Source organism: Pyrgilauda ruficollis, unplaced genomic scaffold (assembly GCF_017590135.1).
Source record: "Pyrgilauda ruficollis isolate IOZ18807 unplaced genomic scaffold, ASM1759013v1 scaffold48, whole genome shotgun sequence".
NCBI lineage: Eukaryota > Metazoa > Chordata > Aves > Passeriformes > Passeridae > Pyrgilauda > Pyrgilauda ruficollis.
The window spans coordinates 8,274,409-8,292,017 of record NW_024526377.1 but is presented as its reverse complement, the minus strand read 5'-3'; the positions used below and the strand labels follow the sequence as shown (position 1 = coordinate 8,292,017).

At 37.9% G+C, this 17,609-nt stretch overlaps 1 protein-coding gene across 5 annotated transcripts in view; it reads left to right on the top strand.

The window, feature by feature from the left end:
* TRAPPC9 (trafficking protein particle complex subunit 9) overlaps positions 1–17,609 on the top strand; it is a 441,472-nt gene that overhangs the window by 252,830 nt on the left and 171,033 nt on the right. Inside the window, exon 22 of one of the 5 annotated variants that reach the window (XM_041479417.1) lies at positions 12,264–12,328. The exons of 3 other annotated variants lie outside the window; for them this stretch is intronic. In XM_041479417.1, the coding sequence (XP_041335351.1) occupies positions 12,264–12,310 (47 nt within the window). In that variant the 3' untranslated portion in view covers positions 12,311–12,328. Of the gene's footprint in view, positions 1–8,427; positions 8,521–12,263; positions 12,329–17,609 lie in introns of those variants that run through there. One more of the 5 variants, XM_041479419.1, reaches the window with a different exon arrangement.

Below are 17,609 nucleotides of genomic sequence, written 5' to 3'. Positions count from 1 at the left end.
TGCCTCTGCTCTTCCTCTTGCTTGAAGTCTGCCTGGGCTCTTCAACCCCTGCACAGTTCTGCAAACAGATTTATTGTTGAAATTGTGTTATTGTTATGGTACCTAACACAAAGCCTCTGGGTGGCACCACAACATGAGTAATGATAATTATAATAAGTCAAGTCAGCCATTAAATCACTTCACCTTCAAATCTTGGCTATGTGTGGAGGCCTTTTTTTATTTCTAGAGCTGACTTCTTCAAATCTAAAATTCATTACTCAGTGCATTTTTCATCTCCTCAGACGTGCTGGCGCTCAGAGAAAATTGGGCTGCAAAAAGAGACTGAAGAAGCTTTAATTAAAAAGCAAATAGCATTTTTCAGCAGAGAGAAGAGGTGGTGAGATCTCCCCCAGGCTTTTCTTACTATAAAAAGATCCTTCTATTTTTGTTTCACTTGCCTTTTAAAAATCCACCACCTACCTTGTTTGTTCATTCCCATTTGGAGTTTACTGATCCAGATGTAAGAGAGGTATTCAAGATTAGCAGCTGTGCTGTGGCAGCCTTAAGGGGTATATGACTTCCTTCTGTAAAAATAAAATTGCAGGCTCTGCACATTGCTACTCAGCCAAGGGGAGGAAGCTCTAATGGTGTCAGTACCTTTTATATTCAGTATTTAATTGCTCAGTGTATAAAGATGGATTACTTTTGGCAATAAGTAGAGCAGGTAAAATGCGTGTGGGGTGTTATTTATTTGTTAAATTTTGTTTCAGAACAGACCATGATGATTGAAGGAGAAAAAAATGCTTTACATTTTTCTTCAATTTTCACAGTCTCATTTAGGATGGCGTGGGTTGTAAACTCTACTATTGCTATTTTGGGGACAGTTAGGAAATTCAAAATATGTATTTTTTGAAATGTAAATCACATTATGGTGTTTAGGACATGGTTTGGGACATGGCTTAGGACATGGTTTATTGGTGAACCTGGCAGTGTTTTGTTAATAGTTGATCTTAGGGGTCTTTTCCAACCTTCATGATTCTCTGGTTCCTGAAAAAATAATGTATTTATCACATTCCCAGACCTGGCAGAGTTGGCTGAGTTGTGGTACAACTGCTCTGAAAGCTTTTTTCTGCAGTTTACTCTCTTGTATTCAAAATCAAAGCAATGAAAGCCCATTAGAATTTATTAGCTATTTGATGACCAATTTGAAATGAGATGTGATCTTTCTTTGTACTTCACAAGAGCATATCTTGTTCTGTCATATTTAGCTGTAATTGGCATCTTTATTGGCAGTCTGAAGAAAATGAAATGGTGAGGTGGGTCCTGGGAGCTGATTAGACCATCTTAATTACTGAATATTTGTACTCCTCGGAGACACTCAACTGTAGCTGTGGTGAAGGGGAACTTTACTCTGCTGCTTCTTTTTATCTTTGCAAAATACAGCAACTCATGCTGCTGAGCTTTTGGTCCTCCCTCCTCCTTGTGAATAAAACCCAGGAATTCTTTTCCTGAAGCAATTTTAATTTCCATTTGAATTTTGGACAGTGTATTTCTAGGTGCTTCTGCAGGTGCAGAATTTTTCCCTGACTGGAACATATCATCAATCCCATGGGTGCGGTTTTCAGTTGTCAGAGATAAATCCTGGTTTTACTTCAGTTCTTAAGAATTTTGTTTTTGGGTGAGTGACAACAAGGATTTCATCTCTAATGTCATATGTTAAGATGGCTGCCCATCAGGTCATGTAATGAAAGTTTCCTGGATTTATAGAAAAAGGTATATTTAGTATCAATATATATTATTTAGTATTAATATCTATTAAATTTAATTAAATTTTAAAATTATTACAGTCTTACACTGTCTTCTCTGAAATTATGGTTTATGAAATTCCAGAATGACATATAAACCATGATTTCAAAGCAACTTCAAGCTATAACTTGATTATTCTGAAAACTACACTCCTTTTCAAATAATGTTGGGGATTTTTAAGATTTCTTCATTAATAGGAACTGTTTGCTTGCTGTGGAAAGCTCTGCTCCCTCTGTAAATGTTTAAAATGTCTCTATGCACTCTCTCTTGAGAGAAGATTTGACTTTTTAAATGGGCCTCATTACAGCTGTTTTGAGATGGAGAATTTGCACTTTCCAACATTTTCCAAGCAGCAGGGAATTACTTACAAATGTCCCTTTTTGAATAGCATGAACTCCAGTCAATCAATCAATCAATCAATCAATCATTCAATCAATCCCTTCTTCTACAGCAGGGCTTTTCTTCACCTTTGTAACTGAGAACTGGCTTGGTCCTTATGATCAGAATATGTACTTCGATAAAACTGCACCTAGAGGTGATATGACAGCCTGGTTTTATTTAGATTTTGTTTTTGTTTTAGCTCATTATTTATGATAATCAGATGTAAGAGACCTTCCCCTTTTTATTGGGATGTAGTTGTTTGGTATCAGTCCTTCCAAGCAGTCTCTTCATAGCTGGTTGTTTGCATTTGTGAGACCATAAATCCTTGAGGATCACAAGAGCATTTAACCTCCTGCCACTCAATGTGTGCATAAAACTTTAAGACTTGTGGTTTAAAATCTTTTAGCAGTATAAAAACTCTTGAAGTCATCAATTTTATTATAGACCTTTAGGTGCTTTTCAAGTCTTCTGAGGGACAATATCTTTTCCTTGTCTGGTGCACTGGAGTTCCTCTTCCTCCTGTCCTTTAGTACATAATTCTTAGTGAATTCCAGTTCCAGTGAAAATTGCAGCTTGATTGATGTTCTCATATTGAAGACTGCTGATAAAATGAATTCTGAAATTGTATGATAAAGTGTTGAAACAAGTAACTGTTCAAGTTGGAAGCTGTACTCAGAATTATTCTAGTAATTGATAATATATTCTTCAAAAATGTCTTTTTTCTTGTCCATGTTTTAAGATGCTCAACCTTATTATAAAAATAAACTGGTACTAATAAAATGAATTCTGAAATTGTATGATAAAGTGTTGAAACAAGTAACTGTTCAAGTTGGAAGCTGTACTCAGAATTATTCTAGTAATTGATAATATATTCTTCAAAAATGTCTTTTTTCTTGTCCCATGTTATAAGATGCTCAACCTTATTGTAAAAATAAACTGGTACTGAATGTGTTGAACAATAGAGTGATTTATGTGATTAGAAATAAGTTTTCTGTGTTACTAGACGGAAATATTTCTAATCCATCTCTTAAACGCTTAGTGGAATTCTTTTATAGTGGTCTTGGACACACAAACACAATGTCAGCTTGAATCATCAGATGGAGGCTTTAGGTCTACCTCTGATGTTCCTCATATTCATTTTACTGCCATATAAATTATATTGTCTTGGCTTTGAAAATTTTTTTATCATCTTGTTTGGAACAGACTATTCGACATATACTTTGATTTTTTTCATAGTCCCTTTGTTTCTAGATTTTTAGGCAGTGTCCATCACTTCTGTTACATCAAGCTTCTTGCCTTTTTTCCATGCCTAACCATCTGCCCTTGTCTTTATTTCATCTCTAACCAGGCCTGTGCCTCCTCTCCTTGTAAAATTCAGATCCCCCTCAGAAGATTTATTTCCATTATGATGCTGACAAAATTGTAGACAAACTATAACAGTGCATTTTATTATTTTAAAGGCATTTACTAACAGGGGAGTGTAATCACAGTGCCTGTTTTATTTATACATGTACCATTTTTTCTCTAATTCTCGTCTGGTTTTAAATGCCTGAATTTGCGTATTGGCTACAAAGAGAAAAAAAAAAAAAAAGGGAATTTGAGTATTCTCCAAGTAACTGTCTTTTAATTGTCATCTTTCTGAAGTAGTTGCCTGCAAATTACCTACAGGTTGTTCAAATGTCTAAACTCAACTGCAACAGTAGGAATCATCCCCAAAATCTCATTAGAATAGTGCTGGCAAACCTATTAGACATTAGCAGTAGTACTTTAAGATCTGGGAAATGATACTTTAAAATCATCCTCTGTAATTTAAATATTATTAGAGGAAAAGAGGGAAAAAGATAAAGTGTCAGTAGAAGTTAATGATGTGTTAGGTATCCACGTTATTAAATATGTATCACAGGTTTAAAATTTTCTTGAAAGTTGTTGTAATGGAAGTACCAAGCAGCAGAATTTTATATCAGTACTTCAAAAAAGCATTTTTTACTTGTTGGGAACAGGGATCTCAGCCTCTCACAGCTTCAGCTCTTAGACTTGGAGACTCATAACAGCATTTCTGCCCAGTGATGAATGACCACTTAGATTTTCCTTTCAGTTAAAATTACTTTTGTGTAAAATACTATAGATTTTAAATTGGGAGAGGAGACTATTTATCCAGCCCTTGCTATCTGTTGTATTTCTCCTTTAATATTGCTTGGAAAAATGATCACCTTTACACAGAAACAGATTGTAAACATTAGACAATTTGGTATCATAAACCACATTTCTGCCCTTAAATATTCTCTTGGGGAAGAAGAGACTGCCTGAAGTTCCCCAGGAGCAGGAAGACAGATCTGTGATATTAGAGGCTCAGTACATTGAATAAGGAAGTGAAAGGATCCCACAGCACTGGAGCACTTAAACTGGGAGGAACAGTGAGGTGACTGCTCAGTACATCAAAACCAGACTCTCCTTTGCAGACAGAAGCAGGGAGGAGGAGGATGGGGCGGTGTAATGTGTCCTTTCAACTTCCCAGTTGAGTTGTGTTCCCCTTGGGACACCCCAGTTCCCCTCCTGGGCATTTCAGCAGGTTTTTGTTCACCTGCCCACAGGAGCAGCCCTGCATGGGGAGGACACAGATTTATTTCTTCTGATGGCACAAGTTGTCTTCCAGTCCCAGCTGGTGGCTCAGAAGGGAGTGTAAGGAGCAGGGACAATGCCACATGATCCTTTCCCATAAATACATGGCCAGGATTTACCTTCCCAGCTTCTGGGAACAACACGTTCAGGACTTTCTCATCTGCAGCTAGAGTGAATTAATAGCTGCTAATGGTGTGATGCTCCAGAAGTGAGATTGATGTCTCTGTGGGCTTCTGGACTCATGGCCCCTATAGCATTTGGTGGTGGTAAAGTTCCACAGCTCATCTGTGCTGTCTGAAATGTATTTTCGAGGGTTTGCTTTACATTTGTCACTTGATAACTGTATTTGTGTCCCAGTTGTGTCATGTGGAACTATGGAAGAATTAGTCCCTTGTCATCTTTATTTTATAATTCCTGATTTTATACATCTGTATCAGTTCCTGTTTTACCAGCTATATAATGAAAATGCTTGGCTTTTTTCTCATGTTGAAAGTTCTGTAGGTTTTTTTGGGGGGGGGGTGTTATTTGGTTTTCTTTATTTTTTTGGTCACACTTTTTGGAGGTTTTTTTTCTTTTTTTTTCCCTTTTCCCGCTGTCTTTATTATTGTCTCACAATAATAATTGTTTTGTGTTGTGTGCTGTGGCCCTCACAGAGCTGTTGGCCATGTAGCTGAGATTGCTTCAGAGTGGTGATGAGTAAGAAGCTGTCAATGCTTCCCTTACACTCCAGAGCTGTCTGCTTCCCTGTGCATTCCAGCTGCTCTTTCATCACCCCATCCCTCAGGTGCTTTATCCAGGGGGATTGACCTTGGCTGGACATCAGGTGCCCACAAAGCCACTTTGTCATTGCTCTCCTCTCCTGAGCTGGGAGAGAAAATGTAATGAAAGGCTCATGAGGTGAGCAAAGGGCAGGGAGTGATCACTCACCAGGTACTGTCACGGGCAAAACGGGCTTGACTGGGGGAAAAAAGTAATTTATTACCAATGAAATCAGAGTAGGATAATGAGAAATAAACAATAAATCTTGAAACACCTTCCCCCATCCCTCCCTTCTTCTTGGGCCTAAGTTCACTCTCATATCCTTTACCTCCCCCCGAGCAGTGCAGTTGGGGCTCCCATTTTATCTCCCCATCACTTGGGTGCCTTGTGCAAGGCTGAAGCAAACTTTTGATTTTGATTATTCCAAATGATTTTCTGTTGTCAGCAAACGCCATAACTATGCTAGTCAATCATTTTCTAGATCATGTGTTAATCTTTTCAAATCCACAGGTCCCCTGTGTGTTTCCCTGCTATAATTTTACAAAGCTATGGATTTTTTCCCTGCAATATTCAAGCATGTCTCTTTTTGAAGCTTTCCAGTGGACTGCATGTAAAGAATTTGGTGGTCTTTGGTCTTCTGCACGTGGCCCTCAGCATCACCAAGTTACAAGTGAGCAGGGGCTTGAGCAGGTGCTGAAGGGAACTCCCTTCACCTTTGGTTTGGAGAGAGGCTCATGACTGCCTTGGCTGGGAGAGATTCAGCCCCTCTTTTGGGATTAGATGGACATTTAAGGATGAATCACCATCAGCCCTGAGGCATTGCTCATAAATGAAAAGTGCCTCTTTTTTTTTTTTTTTTTAGGGAAATTTATGAAGCTGTGCAATGATTTTTTTGCTGCAGCCATTACTGTGTTATGATTCTTTAGACAGAAAAATAGCAAGCAAGTAACTATTGATCATCTGATGATCCCCATATTTAGATTCACATAAGTACAATTTCCCTTTGTTGGTTTGCTCTATGGCCCTAGGCTGGCCATCACAATGAAGTAATGTTTGCATATTTCAGTTTTATGGTCCTTTTTTCCTAAGCCAGAACTGTCTGATCAATGCTGCTGTATTTAATATCCTTTGCTGTATTTTCTTAAATTGTATGATAGTGTATGCTGTCGTGGTGGAATAAAACTCTAGACAGGATAATGTATCAAAAGTTTATATTGCAATAGTTTTCAGTAGCATTCCAGTGATAGATTTTAATGGTCATCGTGCGAGCTGTTTACCAGATGCATTGATATATTTAGATTGCAGAGGTTTTTTTTGTGTGTTTTTTTTTTTTTTTTTTTTTAAGAGAAAGCCAAATTCTGTCAATCTGAGCAAAGTTCCTGCAGAAATGATGGCAGGGGTTGGAAAGGGATGATCTTGAAGGTTCCTTCCAACCCAAATCTTTCTGTGATTCTGCAACAAATTAAGGTATTCCTGCAACTAGATATGGGGCAGGCTAGCATTAAATCTGTACATTATTTGTAAGCTAAGATATTTTATTATATGGCAGATACTTAACCATGTGTAGTTAAAGTCAAGAAATCTCACACAAGCTGTGAAGTTTAGCTGTACTCAATGACTTTAATTTGGTACTTTTTGTGCAGGTGTAAGTGGAACCCTTGGAGACTCTGCTTATTAGTGTTAGGGTTGAATTTATATCTTCTTGGAAGTAGCTAAAAGGAAAAATAATAAAAATGGGTGCGTGAAATATGAAAAAAAAAAACTTCAGTGTAAATGGTAGTTAGACCAAAATCCACTTGGGTTTTGAAGACTGGTACATTTATTAGAGTTTTGGTACAGAGGAAACTCCACTGTGGAAATACATATATTGAAGTTTATGAATTTATTATTGTACCTAAAGCTTGGGAGCTCTCCTATACTGTGAAATGGCATGGAATTTTCTGTGGTTTTACATTAAAATTGTTCAGAGAATCTGGAAGGAGTCACATGCTGTGACAATTCTGGCAAATCCCAACTGCTGCTGTTCATGTTTGTGGTGAGGATGCATTATGTGAGCTGCTTGTGTCTACTTGCTACTTTAACTCACACTTCATTTTGGTTTGCTGATATATTTGGCTATTCTTCCCAATGCTGGAGATTAAGATCTGAGAGAATGAAGAAGCTTGGCAAGGTTCTGGACTGATGAGCTGTGAAGAAGATTTTTCAGAAGACAGTTTTGAATTAGGGTGGGTTTTATTCCCCAATTACTCCTTGTATTAATTCTAGTTCAATCCTTTCTCTTCTGGAAGTTGTGGTCTCTCAGCTCTGAAGGGCTTCTGAAAGAAGAGTTTATGCTGAATTTGAGGGGGAAAAGCTTCAGTAGTATTTCTGAACTCCACTAGGAAAAGCTTAAACAGCACACAAAATAATGAAAACTGGTTTTAAAGATTGAATAGAGAGGGCAAACACGGTGTGTTTCTTTTAGACATGCATTAAAATCACAAGATATCTTATCAAAGAGGTGCAGAGACAAATTAGTGATGACACCTTTCTGACACTGTAATGGTTGTCACTTTGTAATGAGTGAGTGAAAATTTTGTAGCTTTTAGAGCTTTTCATTACCCTATGGACCAAGACTTGTGAACTGCTGCTTCTGCTGCAAGAACCTGTTGCTGTGGATGAGTCCTGGTGCAGATGAAGTTGTTGCAGATGAAATTTCTTCCCAGTCCTATTAGCAGTTATTTTCCAGCAGTTCCACTCTCCTGTTTACTCAGTTACCTGTTAGTTGAGCTGGCAGCTCCTGCTTCCCAGGGCCCAATGCTGTTTTGTGGCTACAGAATTCATTCTAAAATTGCTATCAAATGCTTTCAAGTATTTTTTCTTCTTTTTTTCTCTTCTCACCAGTCTTGCTGCAGGGCTGTGATTAACAAACCTCATTGCAGAAAAAGCTGGAAGTGATCCTGTACTGAGAACAGCAGCAAGGAGGCAAGAGGGAATGGCTTCCCCTGGATATACCTATTAGCACAAATTGGAGTCACAGCTTGGAGTGATTTCCACACTTCTGGAGGAGGTCACTTGTTTCTAGGTACTGCAGTATCCTCCCTGCAGTGAACAGTGTGGTGGAGAGCATGTGCTTCTTTAGAAAGTAATATCCTAAAAGCCTTTTGTCCTGCTCCAGATTTGTGCAAAGTGAACAAGGAAGGAGGGCAAGACAAGAGTGGAGAGGATGCTACTGTCTACTGATTTTATTTTCTTTACCTTCATTCAAAGCACAAAACCTGAATATTGAGTTGTGCAGTAGCATTCTGCAGCTATTTTCAATAAGCATTTGTTTATAGAGGGTATCCACAGCACTTTCTCAGTGCAAGGTGTTGAGTTCTTGGGGTGGGAGATCCTGGCTAATCAAAGAGGAGATGGTGCAAGATTCCCTTCCCTAAAATCCTGCTAAAACATCATTGCAATGATATCCTTTGGTTGCATTGCTGTAATGCACAGATAAGTGTTTAAAAACTAATTTAAAATCATAAAAGGCAGCATTTTGAAATCTATAGTTTGCTCGGTGCCTGGGTAAATAAATAATTGAAAGCCTAAATAAATAAACAAACAGCTTTCAATGAAGCTAAATCCCAGTGGCTTCCATTGAGTCAGTAATGGTTGTGGTTAAATTCAGCTCCATGCCATTACAGGTGACTTGGACTCCTTAATTCATTAAATTCCAAATCTCAGAGAAGATTCAGTACTTAATAATGTATTTTCAGGGCTGGATAAAATTAGTTTGTACTTGCATGTTATTTTTCTTCCCCTAATAAAGTCAGAAATTAGTAACTACAGTGTATCCAGAGACCCTGAGGAGAAAATATCCTGAAGAACAGAGGTTTATAGCATGAGGTGTGCTCAATTAATTTCTGGCTTATAGTGTATTCAGCAGTGATTTTCTCCAAATTTTCTGGGACTTCACAGCCAGATTTCAGGTAAAGAGAAGATAGATTTTTGAATCAGAAGTATGTAAAGGCTGGAGGGAGGGATTTTTATGAATTTTATCAGGATGACTGTGCATTTAGACACAGATATTAGAGCCAGTGCTTGCAGAAACCTGCTAAATTTGCCAAGAAGCATTAGCAATTAACATTGTTAATTAACAAGAAGCTAGGTTAAAATTAGTTTGGGCTGTGGGGGGTGGGAGATGGGAGTGAATTGTAATTAGAAAAAGAAACCACAGCTGCTGTTTAGAGGATTGGTAGGGAAGTTCTCAGCTCTGGCTGTTGGGAGAGCTCTGCATTGCGGCTGTGCCTGGTTCATTCATTGCAGCTCGGTTTTCTAGGAAAGAGCTCTTTGGGGTTGTGTATCACCATTTCCAAGCATTATTGACTACCCTAATCAAATTTAACTTCTGCAGGCTAACACGCTAATAAAAAAAGCACAGGTTTTCTTTGTTTGGGTTTTTGGGTTTTTTTTTCAGAACTTCTCAGAAAGGTGGGGCTCAGTGTTTCTTGAGCATTTAATGTTCAACAAATTATGGTGATTTTCTCCAGTTAAGGTTTTGGATCCTGCTGAGTGGAATTTGCTCAAAGAAAAATGCTGCCTTTCCCAGCTTCTATTACCCTGCATGCTGTTACTAAGCAGAGAGGAAAAATCAAGGCATTTATCTTGGCAAATTGAAATGAGTTTCAAACTAGAAATATGTGAAAGTTGCTAATGAAGTAGTGAATGTCTTGCACATTCCATTTTATTTTCCCAATGAAAAATGAGCTACAATTAATTAAATAGATTCTTGAATAGGCCTGATGTGAGCTAAGGGAATTTTCAGGTCCTTCTCATATATATTTATTTCAAAAATAAAATTGGACATATGGATTAGGATGTGTGAAGCAGTCTTGAATCTCAGATTTACTGTGGCACAATGAAGCACATGATCAATAGGCTACATTACAAATGTTTTAGTGGGCTGCTCCCTCGGTGGTATAGAGGAGATATAATTTAAACTGTCAAAAATTATTCTTTCTTGGCTAGTGTAATTAAACATTTCATAGGTAGTGAAACTAGCTTGGTGTCTTATAAACACCACTAATCTTATTGCTTATTGCTCTGGCTGCATTCAAGACTCTCAGGTCTCTGGGCTCATGGCAATGGCAGCACACACTTTTGGAAGTTCTTCACTGGGTTATGTGGAATTGCTGCCCATGGAGTTGATGTACACGTGCACTGGGGGTTGAATTTCTGGATACCCAAATTGACTCAGTAGCTCAGAATTTGCCTCTCAGTATATGGAAAATTACCTCAGAATTTGTCTGAACATCATTTCTAGCAGAGATATCTGAGAAAACCTCATCAGTCCTTATCTAAACCAGAAGGCTGAGGCTGTCTCCCCCTTTTCCTCATATGCTCAGAGCTGCTAAGAGCCACAGCAATGTGGACATGTACTTTGTGTAGGGGATACTAAGGGGATACTAAGGGTATTTGTAAAATGCTATATTTGCCCTGAAAACAGAAGTAATTTCCAATCAGATAAAGCACTGTATGAGAAGGCATTCAATGACATTTTTTCTTATTTCTCATTTACTAATGAATGAACACTTGGAAGAAAGTAATTTTTCACTTAAAATTCAGTTGTAAATCTAGGAAATGCTCGTTGCTCTAAGTGAGTCCTTAGGCAGAGTAAAGTGGTATACTAAGATCTTTGATGTCAAAAGGCCTTTTCACTGAATGCTTTAGGTTTTTCTTCCTGGAAAAAAAATCTCTTATGACTGTCCCTGACTAGTATATGTATTTCTAGCTCTAAATGGGGAGTCTTGCAATGAATTCAGAATTATTTTTGGAAAAATAATACTGGTGTGCATTTCCATCTCTTGTTACCTTTGAGTCACTTTGAAATACTGTGCATTCAGTTATTTTACCTTCCACTTAATAACATTTTTTTTCTCTGTACTAAACCTTGGCTGTAGGCTGGCTTTCCTTAGTTTTGCTGTAACCATGAGAATTTCTAGCCAGAGCCCACTCTCCTTTATGCAGGCTGCTCTGGGAGGACAGGAGAGCTTTCTCAGCTGGAACCAAAGCCTCATGCATTTCACTTAGCTTTTGATCGATTCTGTTGCTGCTCGCTGTTGGTACTGTATTGAAATGTATTTTTATTGTTGTAAACTCCTATGTGCTGTGGTGGTTGGCAATCTAGAAATGTGTTAAATAATATTGATTTTTTTTTCCCCCCCACTTGGCAAGAATCTCATTCCACTCTATCTCTAATACTATTTTAAGTATCATTTACTGGTTTTATTTTCTTTCTTATTTATGACTGAGCATCTCACAGAGCAAGGGGCTACCACAGTGCCTGGAGAGAAGTCTGGGAGAGGGCACTTATAAGAATATACCTTCCAATTCTGCTAAATGCCTTTGTATGCCAAGATGAATTTACATATATTCCTATGACATCATTCAGTAGTTGGTGTGTGTCAGAAAAATAAAAATTGCTTTGCTTTTCACTGCAGTGCATATAACCTGTCAGGTAGTTGCCCTAAATGACAAACACGCTTCCAGAAAACATCTAGGTGATAAAGCTGTGGTTCCTAAAAGTGATTTTCATTGCAGCTATTAGGGGAGCACAAAGGCCTTTTCTGCTATGGTCATTGTCTCTTTCTGTTGAGACTTGTCTTAAAATGATAGTGGGGGGTCAGTTTTAAATTGAGGAGAGGTTAATGTGGTGCTTTATTGTCACCAGTTATTTATTCCACTTTTGCTCTGTACAGATTTGCAAAACTCTGCATTGTTTCTGACCATGTTCCTGACCATGTGAAATGTTTCTTTAATAAATCGTGCTTCTATCCCAAACTTCACACAGCTGCTGAAGTGTTTCACGTTGGAGCTCCAGACCTCAGGTCAGGCTTTTACGGTGTAAAACCTCTAAACCTCTGCAGTGTGAGGGGAATGGGGTGAATGTTTTTACTGAAAAGATTGCTTTAATTTAAAATTCTGAACAAAAATTTTCAGGCTAGATTTTTTAAGTATGGAAAAATACTAGCAGTTGTTTTTCCATTTGAAAAGCTTGTATCTTGCTGTCTGGGAAGGATGGGGCAGCCACAGCTTCTCTGGGCCAATGGTGTCAGGGCCTCACCATCCTCACAGTAAAGAAATTCTTTACTGTCTTTACTTAATACCTAACCTAAACCTGCACTCTTTCAGTTTGTGGCCATTTCCCCTTGTCCTGTCACTCCATCCCTTGTCCCAAGTTCCTCTCCAGCTCTCCTGGAGGCCCTTTAGGCACTGGAAGGGGGTCTTAGGTCTCCCTGGAGCGTTTCCTCTCCAGGTGAGCACTCCCAGCTCTCCATCCCCAGCCTGGCTCCATAAGGAAGCTGCTCCAGCCCTGTGATCATTTCCATCTGAGTGGGTCTTTTTTCCCCATAAGTCAGCATTAGCTGAAGTGTTAAAAATTCATCTCAGTCTTCTGAGTAATGAATCAGGCGTTTGAATTGAAATCTCTCTTCTCAGTAGACACCACATTTCGTCTTACTGAGGCCTGGTATTATCTGTGGTTGAATGTGGAGGCGCCGCTCAGAGAAGTTTGCAGCATCACATCTGTGTAAGTTCCATTCCAGCTCCACTGACACCACAATGTGGATTTCACATTAAATGATGTAAACACAGTCTTTTTCTCAGCTCCCTTATGCAGCTCATTTGCAATTTTAACCAAGGCATGTTGGGGGAGTTAAATTTTGGAGATAATGTTGGTGCAGAGTGTTATTTTTGTCTGAAACCACAGCTGTATGCACGACAATTTACACATGAATGTAAGACATGAATCCTAATTAACTTCTAGTCCAAACTGAACACAGTGCAGGGTGCAGCACTGGGGCAGTGAGCAATGGGGAGAGGCAAAGCATGTGGTGGCATTATGATAATAAAGTAATGTGACAAAGGTCTGCTTCAGTATCCATTTGATTTTCACTGTCCTGTGTTTCTAAACCAGACCTGCCCCTTGAAGAGTCAATAACAACCAGAGTCTCCATGAGTCTTTGCCATAGATCTGTTTGACAGCCTGATTCTCCTCAGTCAATTGCTTCCTGACCTGACTTCCATTCTTGTTTCAAATGGTTTTCTTAATACCTCAGCTAACTACAGTTACCAGCAATTGAAACTTATTAAGCATTTTTTTAAAAATACCCCAGCATTTTCTCACCATCTGCTTTTAAACTGCCCATTTGTGGGGATTCTTTGCATAAATATTTTGTGGTTCATTTGATTCTCTGCATAATTAATTAATTGCTTCTCACTTAGTTTTCTGCATAACTAATCTACTGCCACATAATTAACAAACTCTTTAATTCCTTATTAATTATTTGCTGTTCTTTTGAATATTTGAATTAATTGACTTTAAATTTGCCGCTGTGGTGATTTGACATCTAGCTAATTGTTTTGATTAATCAATTAATTAGCTACTTAATCTCTGCTTAAAAGTATAACCCCATGACTGCCTTGCAAATGTTCTAGCACCCTTCCCTGCTCTCTTCTCATTCAGTGCTGTCATCTCATCCACATCTTGATGCTCCAGTTATTATCCAGACACAGGGACCTTTTTATTTTATGTGTGTCCCTCTGATAAAGCCATCTCTCTAGCCCCAATGATGCTCCTTATGTTTAGTCTTCCTCCAAATATGATTTTTTTCCATGTTGCACACTGCTCATACACTGGAGCCTCCAGAAAGATTTGACTCTGCTTGGTTATGCCAAAAAAGGAGAGAATCAGGAAAAAAGACATTAAGATATTGAGTTATGAAGATCCATGAAATAAATGTGGCACAAGAGCAGACTTTGAGAATTTTTGTTGCATACAGAATGAGGATGTTTATGATTCAATATAACTGCTGAAGAAATCTTTGGTAAATTGATGTGGCTGATAAAGTTCCTGAAACTTTGTATTCATGTATAGCTCTTTCACTAGACCTCATTGAGGCTAGGTTTTTTAGTTCTTTATAGTAGAAAGGAAACTTTTCCTTCACACTTTGCTTTATTTATGTGCTAATCTTGGACTTAAGATTTCACATCTGGTTGCTGTAGAAACCACTGTTCTCTTTGAGAACAGGACCTTAGAAAGAGGTGTTGTCTGAACAAGTAGTTTGATGTTATACATCATGAACAAGCCAACAAAAAACCCCATACCAAACATGATCAAAACTCCTTCAAAATGGAATGTTTTATTTAAGTTTTCCACAAGGTGCCAGCTGTTCTTTGAAGGTATTAAATTGTGGCTTCTTATGCAAGTGGAAGAGTGGGAAGGGAGGTGGTTTTATCCAACCTGGAATGTGAGATGTAGGGGGTATGTTCGTGAGCATTACATTTAACAAGAGAATAACCAGGTGAGAATCCAAACAGGTTGGACTTTTTCTTATGTCCCATGAGCACTGTCCAAATTTTTTGCCTGGTGTTGATCAATCTGCAGACTTAAGTGGGAGAAGTTGCCAGAAATAAAATACTTTTGAAGCACATGAAAATGTCTTAAAACTTACCAAAGAAATTTCAAATGCACATGATAGATTATGCTGTTATAATATGTGTGCAAAAATCTGCACAATCCATTTTGGGGAATACACCTCTCATGGGGGCACTGGCACTGTGCCAGAGTCAATCCATGACATATGTATGTTGTGATATGTTTTAAAGGGATTTTCAGTGTGATTGGGTGCCTGATGAATATTAAACAGTGAAAGGTTGGAGGTGGTAGAGCAGTTCCCAGGAGTTTTTGTCATGGTGCTCCTCCTCCTCCTGCACATCACCAGCTTTGGTAGCTCCATCTCCCTTCCATGGGGCTGGAAATACCAACTGCTCATGGACAAACCTACCTACAGCTAACTAAATTTAGATGTCTTGTTCTTGAGCTGGATCCTACCCCCAGGCAGGATTTCGGTTAAACACTTTGGCAGGAAGGCACCAGCTAGCCCATGAAAAGTCACCTTTAGCAGTGGTCTCCGTGCCCAAAAGTGTGGGACTCTCTCCTCTGCTTGAAAACACTGGAAAATAGGCAGAAGTTGTTAATATCTCAGAGGAGTGGATGCAAGAGTCTGCTAATCTTGTTTTATCTCCAATTTTTCTGAAACTGATTATTGTGAAAAGACGCTTGGCAATATGCACAACCTTGTGTTTTTGCAGGAAGTGTAGAGGTGAAGAATTTAAAGTAATTTGCTTTTCTTTATTTACTTTAGGCAATTTGACTTTAGGCTTTTTCAGGACTGTTTTGCAACATATTGAGTTGAATTCATAAAGAATTTGAAATAAATGGATTCTCTGCACATGTAGTGAATAACAATGAAAAACTGTGGTTGAGGTTATTGTTATTCCATATTCTGATGCTATGTTAGTGTGTGATACAGAGAGTGTGCTGCCAAGAATGGATCATCTCTTAGTCCTGTGTGTACCCTGTGAATATAAAAAGTTAGATAACTCAATGGGCCCAAGCCCTAACAATATTCATGCTGCATATTTCCCTTTGCAAAAAAAGCCAAAAAAAAGCCACCAACAAAACAACTTTGAGAAGAGGTGCAGCCTTAATAAAAAATGAGCTTTTAAAAAAGAATTAAAATTGCAGGAGAGGTGTCATAATGCAAGAGAAAAATGTAAGAAGGTGCTATAGGTGGAATTAATTAGAATTTTTATAATCTCTATGCATATACACATATTTATACTTACCGTCAGCATTTCCTACTAGTGGGAAAAAATATGTCAACAGCTCAGTGGTCTACAGGTATTATTAAAGAAGGTGAAATAGCTGAGCCTGCAGGAATATAGCTCCCATTCAGCTCTGTCTCACTGCAGTTTTATGTCAGTATAAATTCACTGATTCAGTGGAATTCAGCCCACACCTTGATTTCTGTGTCTAACTAAAGCTGTGCAAGCAGAAGGCTGAAAATTTCTCAGTTTCCTTTTTATTTACTGCTGATAAAGTATTATTCTAGGGTGGAACAGAAGATAATATGGTTTTTCCTTTTAATATTTTATTTTGTTAATAACCAGAACTTCAGCCTTGACTTCCTGTATGTTTTGTAGCTCACTCTCAAATTAATGGTTCCTTTCATAATAATGTATTTGTTTTGAATTTTAGTATTCCTTAGTCTTATCTTCTGAATGTAGAAGAAAAAAACATAAAGACCTTGTAATTACTGACTTGTTTAAAAATCTGTCACAATTTTGAGATGTTGCTATTGATTCCATCAGCAGAGTTGAAAAACAGTACTTCAAGGAAAAAATCTAAAACAATGGCTTCTCATGTACACAAACATGTTGAATACTGACTGATTTCTTTTTCCCCCCCTGTTTACCTTTCTATCTTCCTACTAGAAGCAAAAGTTTGTAATAATATATAAAATGGAAAACACACATTTCTCTTCTGGCAGGATTTGGTGTTTTTATGTGTGATTGAGTGGTTGCAATTGGCAAAAAGGGTGGAGGCAGAATACCAGAAACCACTGATCTATCAAGGGCCTGTGTTGTACTCAGCTTCAGTGATCTGCTTTTTAATCATTATATGTAATTTTTAACATCTGGAAACTGCAAGAAAGGATGCAGTGTTCATACTGGACGTATATCAGCCTCAGAATCAGATTGGCATTGTTTTAGCAAAACTTTAGAAAAGTAAGTGCTAAGTGAAAATTGGCTTTCTTTCCTGCTTGTTCTTCAATTAAGAATTTATTTAGAATTTCAATTTATTTGAGAATAAGATATTGGAGAAGCTTAGTTCTTAGCAATCTGATATTTTAATTACCCAATATTAAATTTTGCTTAATTACAGAACAATACATAGAACTGTTTGACATGTGAATATAACATTACCAGAAGCTTGCTTTTAAATCAAAAAGTCCAAAGAAAAAAGCAGATGTTGAGACATTTAATAATGTTCAGACATTGTAAAGAAACTGTCTTGAATGACAATGGAAAGTTTTCATGGAATATTTAGAAATAATTTAGCTGTTACTATTCAATTTATGTAAGAAGCCAAATAGGAGATATTTTTGTATCTGGGTACATGCTGCAGTGCCTTCAGAAAAAATAACAGAAGTCTTTCAATTTGGTAAGAGACTGATTAAAAAACCCTTGAAAATATGCAC